Source organism: Mytilus trossulus, chromosome 7, assembly GCF_036588685.1.
Source record: "Mytilus trossulus isolate FHL-02 chromosome 7, PNRI_Mtr1.1.1.hap1, whole genome shotgun sequence".
NCBI classification, from domain to species: domain Eukaryota; kingdom Metazoa; phylum Mollusca; class Bivalvia; order Mytilida; family Mytilidae; genus Mytilus; species Mytilus trossulus.
Window position 1 is genome coordinate 47467464 of NC_086379.1, and position 25129 is coordinate 47492592.

The 25129-nt window shown below is 31.5% G+C and overlaps 1 protein-coding gene across 1 annotated transcript; it reads left to right on the top strand.

Moving 5' to 3' along the window:
* Positions 1-329: 329 nt before the first annotated feature.
* On the top strand, positions 330-25129 carry LOC134725184 (antiviral innate immune response receptor RIG-I-like). Its single transcript, XM_063588801.1, has 14 exons — positions 330-447; positions 9123-10116; positions 12337-12375; positions 14489-14749; positions 15049-15207; positions 15882-15970; positions 17670-17933; positions 18906-19068; positions 19360-19455; positions 20110-20300; positions 21392-21536; positions 22055-22279; positions 23538-23705; positions 24485-25129. Exons 2-14 carry the CDS (start codon positions 9960-9962, stop codon positions 25084-25086), a joined length of 2559 nt encoding a protein of 852 aa, XP_063444871.1. The 5' UTR covers positions 330-447; positions 9123-9959; the 3' UTR covers positions 25087-25129.

The following is a 25129-nucleotide window of genomic DNA, read 5'->3' on the forward strand; positions in this document are numbered from 1 at the left end:
ATCATTGAAAGTCTGTCCTCCTATTTAGAGGAACTGTAATAATATTATAATGTTATCAAATTTCACACATGCTAAAAAAAAAATGTTTTATATATGAACTGTTAGTTTCTCTGTAGCTATTTACTAGTTAATGAGAATAAAATCATTCTTTCATTCATATATTCATTCATTTAAAATCATTCATTTATTCATTCATGCACTTTCTCAACCAAATCATCAACCTAATGTTTTAATTTATATCAATGTGATCTATACCGACGTTATTGATTTCCGAGGTTTCCGTTTACAAAATTCGATATTACGTAAGCAGAACTAAAATTAGACACATGATATAAATATGCATGGCTGCGTGAATCGTCTAGTTACCAACCATATAAATAACTATTTTTACTGGACCTAACACTTACTCGAAACAGGACGGATTGGCTCGATTTGAGATACCAAATGGTGAGATAAATTTTACGATTTGTGTATGATTCATGATAAATATAGACATTCCGTCATGAAGCTATGACTTAAGAAGTCTGCTTGAATACATTATATAATTATAATTAGTTCTATAATTGTCTATGACACATGTTTTACACATGTTAGATTTTTATTATAAATCAGCGTATAAAAATCGCGTTTCTTAAACATCAATTCAGTAGATTTTGATTTTAAATAACATTCTAGATTTTCTACTTTCACTTTCGGTTGAACAACTTTCCAGAAATTTGTTTGAAAATACGAATATCAACAGGCTTTTTCAAGTAAATAGATATTTGATATACACTTCTTGTCTGGTTATCTAATAACAATTATTGTTTACACAAAAATAAAACAACTCAATACAGCGTTCACATAGTGCTGATTATTACTTCGGTTTGAGATCAGACAGCGGTAAGACACGAACAGTAAAAAAAAATCGAATTACTATCCTCAATAATCTGGAATGTCCTATTATTGCCTGAACACTGTAGTAAACGTTCGTAAAGCTGGGGTCTCACATTCACGATTTTTACTGCCGTCCTTGACAGGACCTTTCCCGATTCAAAATTGTCAGATCCTGTAAATCGTTGGTGAAAATTCAAACTTTAATTCAAATTTGATTTTTTTTTATCACGACAACAACATTAACAATCAGATAATGTTCAGGAAGCGTCGATATTCAACCGTTTGCAAGCGAATTTATCCCGATAATTCCGTTCTCAATCCGCTTTTAGTCCGATTTGTATTTTTCACCTCATACAACATGTATAATTCGACTGAGTCTGCCACGACTGCGTACCGAATGTAATCCGACAGAGATCAGACAGTGACAGGCAGTGAACCGACACTGACGGAGGTAATCCGTTCGAAAAATGTTAGCATACTCGTAATCCAATCAAAATTCTCTCTAACGCATTATAAACGGCTGTGGCTGGTCTCAATCGTATTGTATATTGTCGGAACTGACGTGGGTATCATTGACGAATTTCGTATTAATAACGGGACTGTTTCAGAACGGTTTCGGCAAAAAACAGTTCGCAATCGATAAGATCTGGTGCAATCTGGACTCAATCGACAGAAAAACAGCGTTTCAAAATGTCTCCAGTTCATTCCTGTTCCACAAGACACCGTCCAGAATGCACAGAACATTGTTAGGATTTTAATCCGATATAACAGAATCAGTCACGACGTAGGCACGATTATTATCTGACTAGACAACATCGACTGAGTTTTCCCGAATGTTACGGACGCACCTAACTATCGAGGTGCTTCGCCGAACTATTTGGACTATTTGCATGATGTTAAAGTTTGACACTAGGAAATGAGATATGACGTCATACAGGCATGTGAAAAAGACTTTAAAAAAATGAGAGTCTCGTTTATTATTGTATTGAAATTAAATAGCGCGAGTTTAGTACAAGCGATAAACAATTATCACTCGTTATGAAACCTATAGTTATATGTTATGCATATGATAATCACTGATAGTAACATTTTTAAATATTATATAACAGATAAGTTATACTGCTACTGATTGTTAGGGTGCATAAAGTATGCTTTCAGCTCTCGTTGTTAGGGAAGATAAGATAAATATAGACTAAAAACCAAACAACTAGCTTACACCCCAGCTCTATTGTTATACATGTACTTCATAGTTTCTATTTTTGAAACATGTGTAAATTGAATAGATCTATTGTTACGATTAACTATGGATTTTGACCACAGGCTGTGACAAGCGGGGTTTCTGGAAACCCCTGCTTTCACATCCCGCAAACAAAGTCCATTGTTATTCGAAATTGATTATTCTTTCAATAGCACGAACACCAGAAATTACTTACAGTGTTCACTACAAATTGTTTCCAGATATTAAAAAAAAAAATTAGCATTTATTTCAAATTAAAAAAATCCTTCAATTATAGCTCCTTTGCTGAAAGTCATATTTTTTTTTATCCCAGTCATATGTTTCTATTATAACAAAATGGGGGATTCTAACTCTCGACCCCCCCCCCCCCCCCCCCCCCCGTTATCCAGTGGCCTATCCGGGGTAGGTTTCGGTGGGTAGAACCAGATTTAAAAGATCAATATTTTTGACTTATTGGAACCCCCGCCCCTTTCTTTTGAGTTGGGAACCAAATTGTGACGAATGCATGATCACAGTATGCTTTTACAATATGGATTGTAATGTTGGACATTATACTCTATAAATAGTGTTGGATCATTAGCGTAGTAGTAATTCGAATGTTCGTGAATAACATAGAACACATTCAAATATTTTTGTTTTGTTTTAATCTTAAATCAGGATGAGATAGCTTCTTGCCAGAAATTTGATAATGTAAATGTTATCAATTATATAAAGGTCAATGAATCTGTGCACCGTGATGATTAACCCTTTCGGCGCCAAACCGACAAAAATGTCGTTTACCGCTAGCACGCCAAAACGACATTTTTGTCGTTTTTCAGTAGAACATACAAAGCATTAAAAACGTATATAAAAAACTTCATTTGACTGCCGAAACCATATTAGGTTTAAAGAAAAATAATTGACTTTGTTCTGTTATTCAAGAATAAATATAAAAGTCTCAAATTATATATTGAATGTTGGGGTTGAAAACTATTTTTTTCTGAGATAATGTGCAAATTTTTACACAATCTACTACTCCAATTATAAACTTTGTATGCCTTTATTTATTAAATTAACTGAATGAAATTAGCTCACATGGTTGACTGTAAAAAAAAAGTTGTTATTTTATTTTTAAATTGTAACGTTTATTTGAATGACGTCACCAAAGCTGATGCTGTGTGTGACGTTTATGCGTATAAAAGTGGCAGGTACTTGATATTACTGGAAACGTTTTGCAGTAAAACCATTGAGTTTTTACCGATTTTTACAATGTGAAGTGTTACAGATCGAAAATCATTCGACAATTTGTTTAATAGTTTGTTGTTTGTAAATTTATTCAATAAAACTGTTAGTTCAAAGTTAGAAGATTAGCTCTGCAAATATAGTCGGTAGAATTCGGGAATATCTCTTTTTAAATGCACTTTTTTACCCATCAAATTTACCCATTTGGGGTTGGCTTAAACGTGGTTTGACTTCACTAGTTTTAAAAACAAGAAATATTAAAGTCATAACTTATAATGAATAATTTTGACAATGCCGGTCTTCTCATTGTAAAATAATTTTCTGCTATTAAAAACCAAATAAACTGGACCCGGATTTTTGAATTTATCATTCTAATACTTAATTATGGCATACAATCTGCATGTTACGCCTTATGTGTCCATGTGTCTCACTTTGCTGTCAATTAAATATTAGAGTACATATTCAATTTTGAGTTAAGATCGTGCTTTGATTTACCCATCACTTACTGAGTATTTTTGAATTTATTTTTGTCCTTTGTTACTGTGTTGTTGTTTTTTGTGCTTGGTCCAATTTTGACAAACAAAGCTCTTTTTAAAAGTTTTTTTTTCTTTCTGTTCTAATATTAAACTGGTACCCGACAGTTCTAGATTAATGGAGGGAATTAATGCCTACAAAAAAATGCAGAGTTGTTCCAAAGCCAAGAAGAAGCCTTTGGCAAAGTTGCTGTCGTATCACATACCTTTTGTTTTCGTGGGTTTTTTTCGATCCTGCAATGCTTAAAGCTTAAAAATGTCATGCTCATCTCATTTGAAATGTTTCACATTGAATTATATAGTGACCAATCGTGCATACAAAAAGAGAGGTAAAAGATACTAAAGAGATAGTCAAACTCACAAGTCAATGCCATGGCAAAAAAATGATACTGAGCACAAGACAAGTTAAATTTACACAGGCAGAAAAGAATACTAAAGACTAAGCAACATCAACCCAACCAAAAACTGGGAGATATCATATATACATAACTATTATATAAGGCAGTACGACGACCCGTAGCCTTGTCCCAATGACTTTGGTGGCTATAAGTGACTCATTTGTAACCATACGTACAGCTATCATGACTTATTATAACGAACTCTTTCAAAAATAATACTGGTGCCAAAAGAAAATTCTGAATTGTTTATTTTAACAACCATTAGTGTTAAAAAAACCCAGCTAAAGAATAAAACAATACATAAACACGGTTGGCAGTGCATGATTCTATATGTTTATATATAAATTACATACAGGCTAATACTAGTACTGACAATTCAAACCCAACTCACACAATTGATATACGAACTCAATTTGTTTATATATAAAAGTTAGTATGTAGATCAGTCCATCTGATCCATTTAAATTATTACACTATTGTCGTCATTTTGAATCCTTTTTTTTCGTTACTAAGAAAGACAAAACAAGACTGCAATCTAGCTACTTCGTATGACTAAATATGAAAAGGATTAAGAAATAATCAAATAGACCTATGGAAAAGAGCTAAAAATATAAAAAACATATAATGATGCATCTCTTGTAATTTTAGTGGTTTTAAATGTTTCCGTTTGGTTTAAAAATCAAATTTTCAACTTGAAAATAAAGGGTCGTCTACATTTTCATATTATTCACACAAGTGCAATCTTCAATCTTACTATGGATGGGATATGAATAACTGCATTTTAACCCGGGACCATTTAATGAGCGTTGTTATCCACTCATGTCTGAGAGTTGTTTTATTGTCCCAGTCCATTCGTTGTTTTCGATAGTATTTGAGTGGGGTTGTGTTCGTTAATATCAGACTGCTAAATTTTAATTTAGGAAGTCAATGGTATAACAAATATGTGTAGCCTCCAATAATATATTCGCAGCCAATTTATACTTTTGCTTTTAGTGTTTGAAATATCGTATAATGCATATGTCCGACTATCTTCTTCTCAGACTGTAAGTTGACCTCTATATATCTTTGTAAATTTGTTTGTATACTGTAGTTAAAGTCTCATTTTCACTGAGTCTGGCATGCATGGATCTCTTATTAAAAGTGACCGAAGGGCTTTTAGTGTAAGTCGATCAGTTTGTGATTATATTTGTGTATTTATTAAAATCAAATTCATTACTTGAAGAATTAATCACAGTAAAAAGGAAAGTTCGTCGTCCGTAATTATGATTGGAGTAAACTATTGGTATCAACATTTACTTCTTTTATTTCATTAAACTTCAAACTATAACTGTGTACCTGTACTAGTAATTATACACTATACTTCATAATGTAGGAATCAATGAAGGAAAATAGTTCAAGTATTTAGGGCTATACATGTATCTATTTTAACGAAATCCCTAAATAAACTCTTGCCAAAAGAATGTATCTATACGATGAGATAGTTTCTCCTCATTTTCTGCCGATATCACACCGGAGAAAAGGGAGTTCATATAAGATTTTCGATTTCAACGATAGCAACAAGAAACATAAAATATTTTAGCGACAGGCCCTATTCAATGACATAACTGACACAGCAAAGTATTTCTTAAAACTATCTTTAATTGTACACTTTTTTTAACAGTATCTGGAAAAAAAACCGGCTTTCTCTATATAAAAAGGTCAAGAAAAGTTTGAACCACACATATCAATACATTACATTTAGACACCAAGTGCTGCATCAATAAATATTTAGTGAAATTATTAAAATTCGCATGCCGTTGACATGTAAAACTTGAATTATAGAATACCAAAAAAATTTTTTTTTTTAGGCTATATATAAAAAAAAGAAGCAAAATGAATGCTAAATATTCACAACATCATGTACTGGTCTAGCCAGAAAAGTGACATTCTTCAAACCCAAACCGGCAAATCAAAATGAAATATAAGTCACACAATTGTAATGTTATTTCAGATTATACATTATCAGAAAAAAGATAAGTTATTGTTGTTTATTCATGAAATATTTGCCGCAGAACAATTTTATACTCAGTAAGTTGAGATTAATATGATGGTTGAATTATTACAATGCTATATACTGGTATCCCTAATTTTGTGGTGATATGCAAAGATCTTCAAAGTGTTCAGTCGAACTCTTCATCGATGGTGCTTAAGAAAAAACAGACCTGCGCCAAGTATGAAGAAACTGTCGTTTTTTTGTTTTTTTTAATCAATTGATGATATCAAATCTTACATTTGGTGATGCTTTGAAGAGGGGAGTAAAGAAAGGGGGTAACTACACGAAAGAAGGCGAAATAAAATTGCCATTTAACGATGAACGAACAATTCAAACTGTCAAGGCTTGCATGCACGTTGATCTTTTAACCGATTTCACAAATACTCTTACGATGAATAACGACAACCTTTTTCACGGCTACACGTGGAATAAAACTGTCAAAACATGTTGCACGAAAATAACCGTTTACCATCCTTTTTATATCAAAATACAGAAATTGAGATACTTTATATATATATATAGTATATTTTCATCAATATATCTTCCTTGTTAATGATATCCATCTAGCTATAAGAATCTTAATTTATTTCCATATTATCGGGTGTTTTAAATAGTAATCTGAAAAAGAACAAATATCAATAAAAAAAATAAAAAAATAAACTTCGTATTCTAGCCTGAACATTAAACAAAAATCACTGGAAATACGCATTCGCTACGTGAACTCAAGTTAATTCAAGGTGAGATGTCCAATTAATCGATTAAAGAGGATAGCGTGCATGTGCTTGTAGATAATGTGTTGACGTTACGTTACGTATCATTTTAGTAACGTCATTGAAATATGTATGGCAACGTAACCATGTGAAAAAACAACGTCTCGGCGCTGAAAGGACACTTTATATCTAATTTGAATTTTATCAAGTTTTAATTAGTAATTACAACTCATTAGAGACAAGACGACAGCCTAAGTGTTATGTGAGTTTGATATGTTTTAGTATTTGTATATTAAATGGCTTAAAAAAAGTAAATCAAGTTTAAAACGTACACATCAAATATCTACTGTATTATGGCGGAAATTTTCACTTGATATACAATAAAAAGGCACAAATGTGTGTAAAAAGTAAATTTGAATCGGAAGTGCAAATAAAGTGTTCAAAATGGTGCGTAAGATCATACTAAGTAAAACCGAGGGCAACCATTAACAATTTATATTGTGTACCTAAAGAATATTGTATGTTCGAGATAAACATGCCTAGTAACATTTTTGTTTGCATTGTACATTCCTTGTGTATTGATCTCCTCGTGTTCGCTTTTTATAATTTGTCTGTTTTTTTAAGTTTATATTGCAATTTTAAATGTGTTAATGCTTTTTTTTTTTTTTTATATCATATGTATTCTATTGCATCCCATAAAAATAAAGCTTATGTTTATAACCTTATTCAATAGATGTATAGTATTTACGTTCACACCAAAACAAAAAGTACTTCACTAGTAAACTAATTATTATGACCTGCAAGGGATATTTTGTCTTAACAGTTCTCAAAAGACCGAACACTAAATAACTAAGCCATTTTCTATCGTTCAGTAAGTTCATGGTGTAAATGTTTTCCTCTATTTTAACATTTTTGTTATACATACTTCATTGTGATGGAAACGATCTATACTTCATCGGCCATTGTGTCTTCCCACGTCATGTTTGAATTCACCTTTACATTTTGTGATCAGGATTGAATGAATAAGACAAGGTTTTCAGTAGGCTTAAAACGATCAAATCACTAATTATATAACTTAAAGGCATACATTCTTGTGTGTTGAAACATGTTTTTAACAAAAACATCAATGAAGATTAACATGTGTATAAGAAACATAATGTAAAACTAAATATTTGAAATAATAGCATTTATAGTGTAAATGTAAATCAAATGTTTATATACTTGTTGAATATCATGAATATGTAGAAAATATGGGCAATATGAGATTACAGTAATTATCCTTTTAAAGATTTCTATAGTATGTTATCTTAGCAAAACTGTTGATGTCTTATTGTTTCTTGACCATATATATTGCACACATTTATGGAATTCGACCGTTATAAATTGCTAACACTTTCAAACGGTTTGACTGCTCCTTCTGGTATCTTTCGCCTCTCTGTTGCTACATGTAACAGAAATTAGATGAAATAAATTTTAAGACAACATTCAGTTTCTGATTCTCTAATAGTATTCACAGAAACAACGATTAAAATTGATTCACCGGACGCGCGTATCGTCAACAATTACAAGGGACTCATCAGTGACGCTCAGGTCAAAATAGTAAGAAAGCCAAATAAGTTTAAAGTAGAATGCTTGTGGATTGTTGACCCAAATTCCAAAATTTGTGTTTTAATGGAAGCATTAAATATATTATATTTCGAATAATTGATACTTATGCAAATAGTTGATTTATAAAAATGACCATTTGATTCATATGTATGTCAACACCAAAGTGCTGACTAATGGGATGGTGTTACACACTGAGACAAAACGTCCACCAGCAATGACGTCGACCAAGTGGTGTTAGTACTTTTCAAAGGTACCAGACCTATACTATGATGACTCATCAGTGACGCTCATATCGAAGTTTCTATAGTTCTATCTTGCAATATTTTGGAAAGTGAAGAAAATTGCATGGGATATTCAGTAAACTACGAACTGCGATATACACATTATGAATATGCAAGAATGGTTTGCTTCCCCTTTATAACATGTAAGAAGTTCCCCTGACATCGAGTTAGCACACTCATAGTGCATCATATATATTTTCTTTTCATTTGTCTTACTGTGTTTCAGACTTCGTCTTATTCCATGCTTTGAACAATAATACTTTAACCAATGATGAAACAGAAGGATTAAGAATCAACAATAATTTAAGTAACAATGGATTTTATCGATCTATTGTAATGTTTTCTGACTTGAAGTTTTAGAGCGCATTTCTGTACCTGTTGTTGCCGAATAATTAGGAAAAATATGAAAATATATTTAACTTTTTGTTTGAATGTAAATACTTTAGTCATATCAGTTGTCAAATATACACGTATTTGAAATAGTGTCTTTTTGTCTAAGTATTCGTAAAATTATACCGCACACACATATATAATTGGAATGGCTGCATCTAGTAACTCTGGTGGTTCGCACAAAGCTAACTTTGCTCGCATTGGGCATGCTTCACAGCATATAATGTCAAATATTTTGCAAGAACTTTTGGCAAGTTATGAACCTCCGGGTAGTATCGGTAGCAAAATAAATAAATGTCGCAATTTAAGAAACATCTTGAAAGTTGGAGACTGGAGAAAGATAAACGATGCAGTACATAATGGATATACTGATTTTGATATACCACTAATTTATGCTATTTTGCGAAATCTCTATGATCCTAAAATTCGTCCATCAAAAAATTAGAATCACCCCAATGATCCAGAGCCGCATGAGAAACTACTAGGAGATGACCTTGAAAGATGTAGAAGAAGTCGTAATTTAATCTTGCATAGAGGAAATGCATTTGTATCTGATAAAGACTTGGATGCCATTTTCAGTGAATTTGAATCTATAGCGAGCAGGTTAGAAACAGAACTGAATAAACAACCAAACGAATTCGTCTCTGAATTAAAAAAATTAAGAACATGTTGCATGGATGAAGACACAGAGAAGATGTACTTAGACAATCTTCGAAATCTTATGGAGAAAGAGAAAAATGCTCTTGAATCCATCCAATCTTTAGAAGAACAAGGAACCAAAACCGAAGAGCGCATGTCCAATGTTGAGCAAGACTTGCAATCACTTATAGGTAAACAGTTACTTTAATTAGATGTGAAAACATGAATAAGTAGTAAAAAGGATATATATTGCATGAATATCTGTATTTAATTGTTATCTGACATAATCAAATATATGTATCAATACCGTTTATTTATCAGAGGTCTTCTTCAAACAGAATATTGTAAAATTATTTAGTTTTATTTTATAATTTATAATATTATATGTGAAATATAAATTATCTACGCGATTTTAACACCTTTTGGGAATCCAAACGTGTGTCTTGATCAGGTCAGCTTGATTTCTTTTCGACTTAAAGTTGAGCTATTCAATTATTTTTTTGATTGCTATGTTTATACTATATAATTAAGTTCATCTTTTCCATGTTTAAATATATATTTGTAACACTCCATAATACATCAGGTTTTGCAAGTCATTCATATTTGTTTTTCCTTGATTTTTATGTTTTTAAATTCTTATTGGTGTATAAATTACTAAATTTAATGGAGACAAAAGGTTAAAAATGGAAATGTACTATTTAGGCGGATTTTCGGATTAAACCAAAGCAGAATTGGTATTCAAAACAAAGGAGTAGGTCCGGTAAGGGCCAGTTTTGGTCTCAAACTTCAAGTTTATCTAACAAATGATTGTGGATACGTTTAAACACTTAAATACATGTATGTATTTCAATTGATTCAATTATTTTTTTGTGAAAGATTTATACTGATTCACTCATTATAAACGCTCCGATTCTACCTTAATTATGAGAAATCTGTCAAATATGCCAAAAACTGTCACTTTTGAGATGGTTTTTGTCAAAAATGAAAGTGGCCGCATCCGTGTTCATCCTCGACCTTGATATATGTTATTTAATATCATTAAACACAGCTTACATTTCAATATCAAGAATGAACACAAATGCGGCCACTTCCGTTTAAGACAGAAACCGGCTAAAATTTAACTACTAGTAAAATGATGAAATTGTGAAGATTTCTGGAATTTAGCATGACTTAATGATGCAAGAACCCGATATATGTGCACTGTAATGCCAAAAACAGCCCATATTTATGTACCAGAGGCATTATACATGTTAAACTTTTCCAAAATTAACTAAAATTTTACATTTAAATAATTTTGTAAAACTGCTATATTTCGGGGCCAAAAAGGGGTCTTACTGGACCTACTCCTTTGTGTGACAGATTATAAATGTAAATAAATATAGGCATATGAAGTATGTGTGCCAATGAGAAAACTTTCCATACAAGTCACAATTTGTAAACGTAAACCATTATAGGTCAAAGTCCGGCCTTCAACACGAAGCCGTGGTTCACACAATACAGCAAGCTATAAAAGGACCCCAAAATCATTAGTGTAAAATCACTTATCCGGGAAAACCGACCACTTTCACGATTGAACAGATTATCTTAAATATCTTAATTAACAATGAAAAAAAAATATTCAAGTGCACCTATCTTTGATTAATGATTACGTCATACTTTATATCGGCATTAAGGGACAACCCGTGGTAAAATATAGCTATATTCAAGCCCCCATGAATTATTTAGATTCTAAAAGGACAAATACGGCAATTCTTTTGGATCAAAGCGCTTTAGGTGGAGGCTGATATTTACCGTTCCCATAAATAAACGCACCATTCAATTCGCGTAAAAGAATGGAACAAACTGACATCTTTAAACTGTTTACAATAATATATTTCGATAGTTTTGGATGAATTTGATGATAATTTACTCAAATGTCTTATAAGTTTAAAAAAAAAATTGGCTTACATCACATTTTAGCATCGTTTGTTTACGTTTTCTTGTTATGATGATTTTCGGTTTCACTAGCGTGTAGTTTCCATAAAATGCTTATATTCTGACGTCGTTGTTCTATGACGTCGGGTAGTTCATTCATAAAATACATATGACGTGGGAGTACAATAGGAACAGCCCTAGCAATAAATTCAAATTCTATCACGGGTGTGTACTCAAATTGTTTGAATTCATAGTAGAATTCAGGTTTAACCAACAACATACACAAAATAATTGAAGTATTCATTTGCTGCAGATGTTTTTGAAAACATCATTTCGTCTGCTCTTAAATAACACGCATTAATAAACCTTAGTGAACATAGTCCTGTCACGGATGTATCATGATAATAAAAAGATAATTATTTCGTATCGAATTAGAATTGTAAATGTTGTAAGAAGCTATATTTTATTCTAAAATTGTAAATACATTTGATTTACAGATACAGTGCAGTCTTTGAATATATCTAATGATGAGAGCCGTAAGTTGATACCATATCTTAACACATACTTAGACTAAACAACATATGATTTTTACTGTATACTTATAATATTAAATTAACGTAAACTCCATATTTTTCGAATTGGTGCTTAGCGGGTTGATATGAAAAGTTTATCACATGATTCGATCGTTATCACATGCCTTTACGTATCGTTATCGCATGGCATTTCGGTAATATTGGCAAATTCTGGAATATACACCTCAAGGCTATGTTTTCAGTGAAAAACATTACAAAGTAGTGTACAAACAATTATTTTGATACTTGAAAGTATACTGTGTAAAAAAAATAATGATTATTAATTAAAATAATATTAAATAACACATTTTTTTAATGTTTGAAACATAATGTATAAAGTTTCTTTAAAATAAGTTGACTTCTCCAAAAGAATTTATTATGTATTTTGTTGAAGTATATCTTTCGTTGATTCGTCCATATTGAAATATTTTTCTTCTCTGTTGAGGCTTATGATAGAAAGATTTCACATCGAATGCACTGGATCTGGGGTCCGACGTCAGTGAACTTTTCAATCTTTGAACTTCTATTTTGTAACCACGTAAAAAGATCATTCAAATTAAACTGTTTTTTCTCCATTGTTGAAGCATATGATAAACAGATTATAACATGTCAATTTTCATATATCATGTATTATCAGCCCTCGGTCAATATCAGCGATCCAGCCATGCGGCGCTTGGGCTGATATTGCACCTAGGGCTGATTATACATGCGATATGAAAAATGCCATGTAATAATCTAATAATAATTTTCTCCAACATAATTGCTTGATACTATAGTAAAGGAATGTAAGTGAAGAAGATGATAACTATCTTTTTACTTTAGTATTTTATTCCTTGTGAGCCAAAATGAAAATTAATTCACTTTGAACTTTTTCTTTAACATACATGGAATATTCGATATGAGAACACACGGTTAAAAATCAAATGGATACTTATTATTTGCTACAACAGATAGAAAATATGAATTTACAACATCAGCGTAGTGTTAGAACGTACGTTAGTTAGTATACAATGATGATGTCTTATAAAAGCTTTTGAACTTTTCAATTATATGGTTTGGAATATTAAGGAAGTTTGCTGCTTAGTTTAAAAAAAAAATTAACTTTCACTTAAACTAGTATATATTGATAGGGGATTACTTGAGGAATCAAACAAGCAAAGAAAAAAATATATAGGGGTCAATGTGCTTGTTTTCGATATATTAGCCATTGGAATATTAGCGAAACAATATTCTCTCTTCATTTGTCAAAGCTTTATCATTGACCAGTAAAAAATTTGATCAACTATTTACTTTTCCAAATGGCTTATAAACTTACATGTCAAAGATTCATTAAAAGAAAAAAGGGGTCCATTTGCAAAATCTCTTTAGGCATTCAAATTGATAAAACCAGAGGATTTCGAAAATCTGACAAAAAATCCAAAAAATGACAAGCAAACATCCTTAACATAAGAACTGACATTTCCCTATGTTGAATTACATTTTCAAGATTATACTATCACAGTTGGATCAATTATCATTGATTCTGTCAGTTTTCAAGCAGACGTGATACAAAGCATTAACAACTTCTATATTAAGTAAAACGTTCTGTCATTCTAATTGAGACAACTATAGAATTTTGGTTGTAAGCTACTATATTTTGATCGGAATCCACTAGTTTTATCCCTGTGGAGTAAATAACAATTTTTCCAATAAACCCCCTTCTTTTTTCGTTATTTCAAAACGTATAGGTTTTAACCATATATAATCCTTGTTATATTTTCGTAGTTTGTTTTTGAAAGAAAAATGTTTTACATGTAATATTAGATGTATGAAAAATCTTTAGAAAATCATTTCCCGCCTAATTTTCAATTGTTTATACTAAAAATCATGGACACACCCTGTGATATTTTTCTACTTTTTTAAGTGTGCTATTTATATACTTTCAGTTTATACCCATAATATTAGTCTTTTTAAAGAATTTTTAAATTTGAAACAGAATAATGAACAATGGAAATCATACCACATCTTCATTTTCATATCATTAAGTATAACGCATCATACGGAGAAAAAAATATATTGTTAATACATCGCTTTGTAGTTGTGTTTCGGGAACCTTTGGAAGACAAAACTTGTTTCGAAGGTGAAACAATCAGCCTAGAATGTGTAATAGAAGGCGGGAAGAAACCAAGCAAATGGTACAAAGGAGATTATGCAGCACGCGTATTATCAGATAATATTCGGGATGAATCTAAAGACCAAACTTATAAACTGACCATTCTACATGCTACAAGAGAAGATACAGGAGTTTACACTATATTGATTGGGAATGAAAGAAAAGATGTTCAATTGAACGTTATCGGTAAGCATATAAAAAGTTCAGGCCAAATGTCATCATTCTCAACTTTCTCAAGTTTCGACATACATAAAAAAAAAAAAAAGGATAAGTATTTAAACATTAAACATACATGTCTACCTGGCAAACTGTGTACTTGAATATATCTAATGTATTCATCATTTGAAAACAACGCACTTCCAACTATTTATAGCAAGATACAATGTTTATTAATGGTTGATTATTTTCTTTTCGCTTTATTGAGAATTATAGCACATATCGAACATAATTGTATTGTGTTTACATAATAAATTTCTTTTTTTAAGAAAGACCACCCTCGTTAGTCGAACTTCGTCATTATCAAAGTGAACTAGCAGAAATCGCACTGAGAGGAGAAAATACAATAATGTGTGCGGGTACAAATGCTGGGAAAACGTATGTGGCTTTCCATGTGATAGAGGGTCATTTGTTAAAAAATCCAAGAGGTATGGTTTTGAATCTGGCGTGGAACACAGGACGCTGAGTTTAAAATAGATATCAATGTTTTGCATATATATAGCTTGGTAGTTTTGAGAAACCGATAACAAGTATATTAAAGGTTTTATTTTGTTTTTGTATACGGGATGTTAGATAGCACGAATACTTACCAGAGTTGATAGATATAGGAAGATGTGGAATGAGTGCCAATGAGACAACTCTCCATCCAAGTAAACCATTACAGACTAAGTACGGTCCTAGACTTTGATTATTTTTTGTTTCTATTTTTATGTTTAAAGAATTAGTTTATGCATACAATTTTGTTTAACATAAGTAAGTTTATTAATTGACAGTGATATATATATCAATTTAAAATTTTCATATGTACAATTACAATACCGATAATACCGAAGATATACACTAAAGCGTACTCACTATTAACATTAGTGCCTAAGGTCTATTCAGTGCATTTAGTTGGAACTCCTAATCTCTTAATGCAGAAAGATCATTAGTTTAATTTTGTTTCGTCAAGACTGCGAATACATCTGAATACGGATTTCACAAGAAAAAAAGATACAAACAAAACCGAAGTTAAAACACAGACTTTCAGTATAAAAAACAGATCTTCTTATTTGATATAGTTGATAATCTGTAATTTTCATATTGTATAACTTGTCTGTAGGAAAAGTTGTGTTCATAAATAAGACAAACGTTTTACTTGGACAGCAGTACAAAAGAGCATGTGATGCTTTTACAACTCTCCACTTTCAGGTAAATTGTTGAAGCTATGTTTTATTTTTAACTTTTTGCATCGAAACGCTATTTATATTGCTGTATGTACTCCAAAGTGTAAAATTATTTACCCGAACAATTTTGGATGAGGGCACCGTCTAAAATTTGTTGTTTACTATCAGTGTTAATCAATTTGATGTCATGAAATAAGGCAATACAATTACAACTTCATTTAGCTTTATGTAAAAACACTCTGTCAAATTCACATGTGAAAAAAAAGTCAAATAATGCTCAATTCTTAGGAAACAATTTAGAAGACAAATCAACATGACAACCACAATGCGAATTCACATTTAGTAAAAATTTCATTATAAAAAATAATACACAAGCGACAAAAAAGCAGATTAGTGACTGTTGTTGTATTTCAGAATTTAGACTGCAAATTTATAGCTCTAGTGAGTTGATACACTAATATATAGTATCTTAACCACTTTTTGATTGTAAAAGAGGAACTAATGAAATAACGAATTCATTTTTTTTCCGGTAGCCGAAAAGATCATCGAAATAGAGTATGCTCTGGCATTTCATTTAGTATAAATATAGACGAATATATATTAAAACTGTAGTGGTAAATAATTTTATATTTTGGAGTTAATACAGCAACACCAATAGCGTTACGATATAAAATGTTTGAATGAATTTATTCAAAGGCAACTGATAGGACAGAGGGCATGTTACTACTGAGAAAGGTGAAGTTGAAAGTTTAAATCATCAGGATTGTCATAATTTTTTTGTTTTAATTAGTCCCTTCCATTTTAATCATTGTTAATATCGAAACAACCATGATATAGAATTTAGTACACTTAATCCCAAGTTCACTAGAATAAATTCATTCAAACATCCACTGACATGTAACACACTAGTAATTGAAGTTAACTCTGAACTGTAATTTGACCTACACAGAATTTGAAAAGTTTGATAAATACATTATGTTATGTTCAGCTTTTTAGACAATGTGATTATCATTCCAATGCAGTAAATTCAGTGCTGTTCAGAAAATTTGCTTTTAGTTAATTCAGTACTGCTCTGTATTTTACTGACACTTTCCTATAATGTAAGTCATGGTAGGTGTGTACAGGTTAATGATGACTATGATAGTCTAAACAGAGAATGAACAGATCATTCATTTAGGCAGTGCTGTCCATACACTCCACTTCATTGACTGTAAGTGAAGTGTATGGACAGCAATGACTTAACCACTTAACATACTAGAAGAAGACGTCGATATGAAATTTTTTTATGTAAATATTTAAAGGGGCACTAGCTACGAAATATATAAAAAAAATATATATGTTATTTGTTTCGCTCAATCATTATTGAAAAGCAAAGAGTGAAATATGTGAAATTGATTAAAATTGGTGAACATGAATTTGACAGGTAGTACCCCTTTAAACTTAAATTTCTTTCGAAATACATTTTCGCACATTTAAATTTTGTTCTCATTATTATTATATTTTGAAATGGGTAATTTTGTAATTTGATGCGAGTGTCTTACAAGTGAGACCTTTAACGCTATAAAACCAGGTTAAATCCACCATTTTCTACATTTTAAAATGCCTGTACCAAGTAAAGTATATAACATTGTTGTTTATTCGTTTGATGTGTTTTGTTTTTTGATTTGCTATTTGATAAGGGACTTTCCGATTGATTCGGTAATTTTGTGATTTTACCTTATCAGGGTAAAATAAAAATATGGAAAGCTGATGAAGACGACAGTGAGAATTTCGGAACAGAAATGGTTAATGCCAGGTTGATATTTTTGACTCCAAAATCCCTATGCAACCACCTCATTGAAACAGCAGCGAATAAAGTGTCAATAGATATTTTTACTTTGATCGTTCTTGACGAATGTCATCATACACATGATAAAAGTGTGTACAACGAATTGATGTCATATTATAGAATAGCAAAATATGGGGAAAAGACGCATCGACTTCCACAGGTACTGAATTAGTAAAACTATTTTGAACTATTTCCAGAGTGGCTGTTTGTTGTCACTCCTATTTTAGCTCTAACGATAATACCAATTTTCACTCGCAAGTCTATTGTCTAGATTGTAATTCAAATGTTAAATTGTAATTTTCCAATTCCTACCAAGTTCTAACGAAGTTTTTTTGAAATTTATTTTATTGACTTCTTAACTTTAAGTTACTTAAAAGAGGGACGAAAGATACCAAAGGGACAGTCAAACTCGTAAATCTAAAACAAACTGACAACGCCATGGCTAAAAATGAAAAAGACAAACAGAAAAACAATAGTACACATGACACAACATAGAAAACTAAAGAATAAACAACACGAGCCCCACCAAAAACTAGGGGTGATCTCAGGTGCTTACTTACTTACTTACTTACTTACTTACTTACATGCGCTTATTCAGTAATTAACACTGCCTGGCTTTTAAACGTTTTTCTGTCATGGTACAAAATTATATTGGAAATGCGCAATAATATCATATGAAATAGGAAAGCTGTTTGCATATGAAAATGTTTACATTAGACATCATATACTATTAGGATCCCATTTTCAACTAATCGTACAGAAATTGACGATTATGTCGCTTTGAGTACTACTATATATATATATAAAAAAGAGAAGGTAACTTATTCTTTCTTGTCTTTATTTTGCTGGAAACTTAAAAAAAAAGATAGTTTGCACCCCATATAAATGTTTTAGTGACATCCAAACTTTTAGAAATTTCAGATGTTCAAAATAGTCTTTGACACACATGTTTGAACGATGAATGAAAATTCGTAAATTAAGACGATATTTTATTCTGCAATGAAAAGTGCATAATGTAATTACATACACTATATTCTCCATACATACCCCGTACATCATACAATAAATACCAGTTTACAACACAGTAAACAATAATTTAATACTTATCAATTTACATGACATTTGTTTCAAGATACTTGGACTAACAGCATCACCAGGTACAAACAAGGCCAAAGATTTGTCAGCAGCAAAAGATCATTTGAGGAAAGTAATGGCAAATTTAGATGTTACTAAATTGTCTGTTGTTCAGCGCCATAGAGAAGAACTACTTCAATATACGTCTATTCCAGAAAAGGGTAGGTTAGAATTGAAGGCTCGATTTTGCCTCCTCAAATTTGAAAGGATTCATCAGTGAACCTGGTTTGTAGGCATTATCCAATTGTTTAACACGCTATTCAGCTTAAAGAAAATCCAATAACAAAAAAATATCAAACGATGTTTTTCATTTCTTATCATTTAAAGTATCTGATTAAATGTGATAACTCATTTTATACAAATATCGTTTTCATTATCTCTCACCTTCTGATATTCACAGTTCACATGCTCATTTTGTATTCATTACAGCTCTAATGTTTACTTTTTTGCAGTTCCCATTGCATCAACGACCCGAAAACTCGATCCTTTGAAGGATATACTACTCGGGGCAATGGAGTATGTTGAAAATAAACTGAACTCTCGAATTGGTAATAAATTAACTATTGTGATTCATGTTTCGGCCATAACTATTCAAACACTTCAATTATTGATAGTGTGGCATATTTTGTCTTTTTAAAATTATTTATTTTTTATCTTCCTACTTTTACCTATAAATTGCGCATCGGAGGGTAGTTATTCGGTTTACATGTACATGTTTTTCAGAATGACAAACTAAGACCATAATAATATTTTAAACACAAAAGTTTGAACAAAGAAAGAGTTTTCAATTCATTTACAAATTTGAAATCAAACATGGATTAAATTTCAATGGGAGCTTTAAATTTAGTTATCAAAATATGTATTAAATAAATTGAATTATATCACGATGAGAATATGTCAGCATAATGTTGTTTTTATTGATATCTGTTTTCTGTCTGGTTTAGCTTTGGAAATAATATACGAACGTTTTGGTTATCATTGTTCTGTATCTGATATTCATGTTGGTACATTTCATTCATAATAATACTGTATTGCAATGTTAACTTGTACGGGAAGAATTTATACAAAACACATTAATTATAATAAAATTCGTTCTTTGTTTTGCTCTTTTTATATCTATCCGAACCTACACTCTTGATGATTTTTACGGGCGTATAAAATTGATGATAATAAAGAGTTATCGATACAATTCTTTTTTGTAGTTTCAAACTTTTTGACTGAAAATCTACTCAATAATAGGGACTTATATGAGGCATTAGGTAATCCACCAGTACAAAGAATGGATGTACGGTACGTACAGTGGATCAGTGAAACCAAAGAGAAAGTGGAGCATGTATTACATAAAGATACAAAAGTACCACGATTGCTTCACGCATGTCTTAGACATCTAGAGGTATATATATATATCAATAGTTAATATGAATGACATTGCTTACTTCGAAAGTCAAACTTTATCAAACATATCAGGTTATTATGTTGGAGTCACGTAAAACTGATAAATTTTGACATGTGAAACGTAAAATATGTATGTATGATAATTAAGGCCTGATTCCAGCAAAACAATATAAAGTGATGTTTGCTTTGGTTTTTCTTTCCAGAAGAATCAAATAAATCGAAAGAAGCTTTATTTTTTGTCCATGGATTTATGAGTTTTAAACAGCGGTATACTACTGTTGCCATAATTTATTATAACTATTGAGATTATCTCCCCAAACATACAGTTGTCTCTTGTGTGTGCATATATTTTTCGAACCCAACATAGACTAAACACAAGATAGTCAAGCAATTATACCAACTATATACATTTTATTCGTGGTTTGTTGCCGTGCTAACTTTTTTTAAAGTTTCTGTTTATTCTTCTCCCGTTAATATCCATATATCAAAACCACATATTATTCTCATAATAATAAACACAAGAAATTGTAAAGTGTAATACAACACGACAGAGCCGATGGCTGGTTTAATTGCCATTTAATAATATATCTCATGTACATAATATAAACATCTTTATAATGCTCTCGTATATGTATGTAAATAGTTCATTCAGTGAACCCACACATGTAATGCAAAATAATATCTTAATGCATGATACAAAATCTATGAAAATCGTAGTATAAAAAAATAAATCTGACTGATCGAGTGGACCCTGTCGTGCCGAATGCTTAACCGCAAAATCCTTTTGAAACACATAACCTAAAAACGCCACCTATAGGCAGACGATTTAGAAAAAAATAATTTAATTCTAGTTCTTATATTCAACTGATTGAAATTATATTGTTCAATGCAATTAGTATCTCAGAGGAAATATAAGAAAAAATCTGGTTTCTTGTCATTTTGAAATACCTCATGTGACAAATAATGCAAGCACTTCATTGTTCGTTCTGCTAAGTTAAAACATATCAAATATTCAAGCATTGTAATGAAGACAGGACTATGAACTTACCAAATGATAATAATTGAAATAATAGTGTTTTGAAATTTTAGCTTTATACAGAATGTCTAGAAATTAATTCATTGCTTGAAATTGATCAAGTTCGTGAAATTGTCATGCAACGATATGCAGACGAATCTTTTGCAAGTCAGAATGCTAATACCATTGAAGAAACAGAAATCGTATCCAAGCTACGAGGTAATAGATATAAGTCAATATTCACTGTAATTTAAACCCATATGCCATCAAATCTACTACTCTATTTACTACGCCTGCATGCTAATTTATCTAGATGAATCGTGTGATTATTATTGTTAGTTTTTTTTGAGTAGTTTTAATGTTTTTGTGAGTTCTTAACACCCATTTTACGCATTATGACATTATAGATAAAGTAATTTAAAGCTTAATTTTTGTTGCATTGTAACATGAAAAAAAATTGTCGGCAATTTATAACTTTTTTCATCAAATTTAAAACCTCAAACTATAGGTCATTTCATCATTTTCTAATTTGTGTCATATGTGCATGAACTTGAACTGTTTGAATAGAAGAGAGGGGATATTGCATGATTGCCAATGTTACATTTGTTCACCAAAGTTCAATTGAAGTGGATGCAAGCAATTATAGGCAACCGTACATTTTTATTTAAACGATGATACATCGCTGACAACTTGTTAATTGTTTAAACTTATCGTTTGATTTGTTTTCTTCTTGAAAGACGTGTTTGCTGAACTTCGAGAAATTGGAAGAAACATCGAAGGCAATCCTGATGTTAAAAATGTTATTGAAAGGATCGAAAACGAATACCAACTACTTAAGGAAGAGTCAAGATTTATTATATTTGTAAAAGCCAGAGCAACTGCAAAAGCCTTAGCAGAAAGACTACCTAGCTATCTACGTAGTACCCACCTTACTGGTTCACATAAATCTGTAGAGGAAGCAGGTAATTACCTTTTATCGTATACAAACGAATTATATGTCTAAAAAGTAAAATCACAAAAAAACTGAACTTCGAGAAAAATGCAAAACGAAAAGTCTCGAAATGAATGACAAAATAAAATGATAAAACACATCAAACGAATGTATAAGAATTATAAAAGGTCCAACATCGTAGCAAATTTTTTAATCTTTTAAAAATGAAATGGTAGAATCAAAAACATATCGTTTCGATTATATATCATGTGAATGAAATTGTGAAACCCATTTCAATGTGTTTATCCTGGACATTTGTTACTGAACTCTAACTCGTCATCGTATCACCGTATGTTACAACTTAAAACGAATTATTGTAGCTGTCTATATGATCCATTTAGTGTTAATATTTGCAAAATATTCAAACTTAACATTTTAAATAAAATAAGATAAATAAAATTGAAATGTGATTTGAAAAATATGTATACGCCAGTTAGCAGCATTATTACAATATTATCATACAAACACCTTTTGGTTGGGTTTGTGTTGTTTGTGTAGAACACAAAAGACTAAGCAACATTGGGGGTGATCCCATGAGCTCCGAAAGGGTAACACGATCCTGCTCCACATATGGCACCCGTCGTGTTGCTCATGTTATTACAAACCTGGTATAAAGTCTAATTCGGTAGTTCACAATCATCAAAAGGAAAGGGGATGGTATATACGACGAAAAAAGCATATACGATAACACCTGTGAAACGATTATTCGATAACGGTCAACCAACTCGTGATTACGTCTGTTCTTCCTTGTGAGGAATACCATTATAGAAAATGCAAGCTCGGAAATATCGTATCAATTGGGACATATATACACCGTATGCAGGTGCTGCAGGAGTATTGCTACTTAGAAATGGAAAGTTCACAATTGGAAAGCTGAAATTATCTCTTTATAAGAAAGTCTTGTGCAACATACAATTCAATGATGTAAACATGTTACAGTCTTGAACATGTAAACGCATTATTGATCTGCTTACATCTTTAGTTTTTAACTTATTTTCGTCCTATATCATTTTAATGTTACCTTATCAAGTTATCTTAATCTGTTTAAAGAAATATCGTGAAATGTCGGTTTATGATCAAATATTTGTTATTAAAATACATTTACACAATTTTTTAATTATCGTACGTTCTTTATTTGATAAGTTGTGTTCGCGTTCATTAAAAACTGTTTCATCGACCAACAATACAGTAATCGAGTAACCAATGATATATATTTTCTTTATTATAAGGTCTTCCTGCGCACGAACAGATAGAAGTATTAGAGAAGTTTAAAAATGGCGACCATCTGTGCATTGTTGCGACATCAGTAGGATGTGAGGGTCTTGATGTGCCGCAATGTAATGTGATGATCCGATACAGATTCAGTGCAGATGAAATTAGCAGCTTACAAATGCGAGGTATGCATTGTTCTATGTATGTAGATATAGGAAGAGATGGTATGAGTGTCAATGAAACAACTCTCCATCCAAGTCACAATTTATAAAAGTGAACCATTATAAGTCAAGGTAGGTCTGCAACACGGAGCCTAGGGTCACACCGAACAGGAAGCTATAAAGGGTCCTAAACATTACTAGACGTGTAAACCCATTCTAACGGGAAAAGCAACGCTATAATATTTATAGAAAACAAGAAACACAAAACACGTAGGAACCACATTACAAACAGACGACAACCACTGAACATCATATTCCTTACTTAGATGTCTGCTAAAGCTATTATGCGTATGAAATAACAAAAACTTGTTACAAAAGGGTTTTGAAATAAGGTTTAATTTTCCAAGTATCAAATTTTATGCCATTCAATGCAGAACAAACCGTTGCCATATGATTGTAAAGTGTTTGTGTCTCATTGGAATGAGAAGGACTGTATACGGGATAAGTTATTTGCAGGAACATGTGAGGTGCGGGTAAGGAAAGGGAAAATCAAGGACAACACCCCCTCCCCAAAAAAACACCAACTCCCACATACTGGTCTCGTAGCAAACTAATCAATTTTCAGTTAACATGGTTAACTAACAACTATATTTAAAAACCAAAACTCAGTTGCACGGCAGAATATTATCACACGCGATACAAACAACTTATAAAAAAAGTATGTTACAGAAGAATTATCCTACTCCACCGGTGTCCCCATCTAGTTTTTTAGCATAAAACCTAACATATACATTTAATTATAGGACGAGTACGCAAAAAAGAAGGACGGGAGGTTATAGTTGGCACTTCACAGGAATTTGAGACTGAAAAGAAAAACATCCAGAGACAATATCTAATGACACAAGCCATAGACGAAGTTTCCAAACTTAATATCACCAGAGATATAGCCATAGCAGAGAAAAAGATATATGAAATTGAAGAAATCGAAAGAAGGACTGCAAATATGAAGCTGAACAAAAAAAGAAAAGGGCTATTTACTATCAATTGTAAATACTGTGGCGTTGTCATAATCGATGGCGATTCGATGCGCCAAGTAAATGAGAAATTATTCCTCGTGTGTGACAGATCAATGTTAGCCAGAGTTGATAGGAGGCAAATACCTAAAAAGAAACAAAGGGAATTTGATGGATGTAAGAAGCTAGGTAAAGCGTTCGGGCTAGAGTGTGGACATAACTGGGGTTCAATAGTTATCTACAATGAGTGTGAATTTGTGGCGTTGTCACAAGACTATATCAAAATATTTGACTGTCAAGCAGACTCATTCATAAACTGTGAAAAATGGTATGATCTGAAATTTAGAATAGAAGAAATTTCTGATGAAGACTTCATGAATTACAATAGATAGTTTGATCCAACCAGTATTTTATTGAAGAGGTGCAAATCTAAAA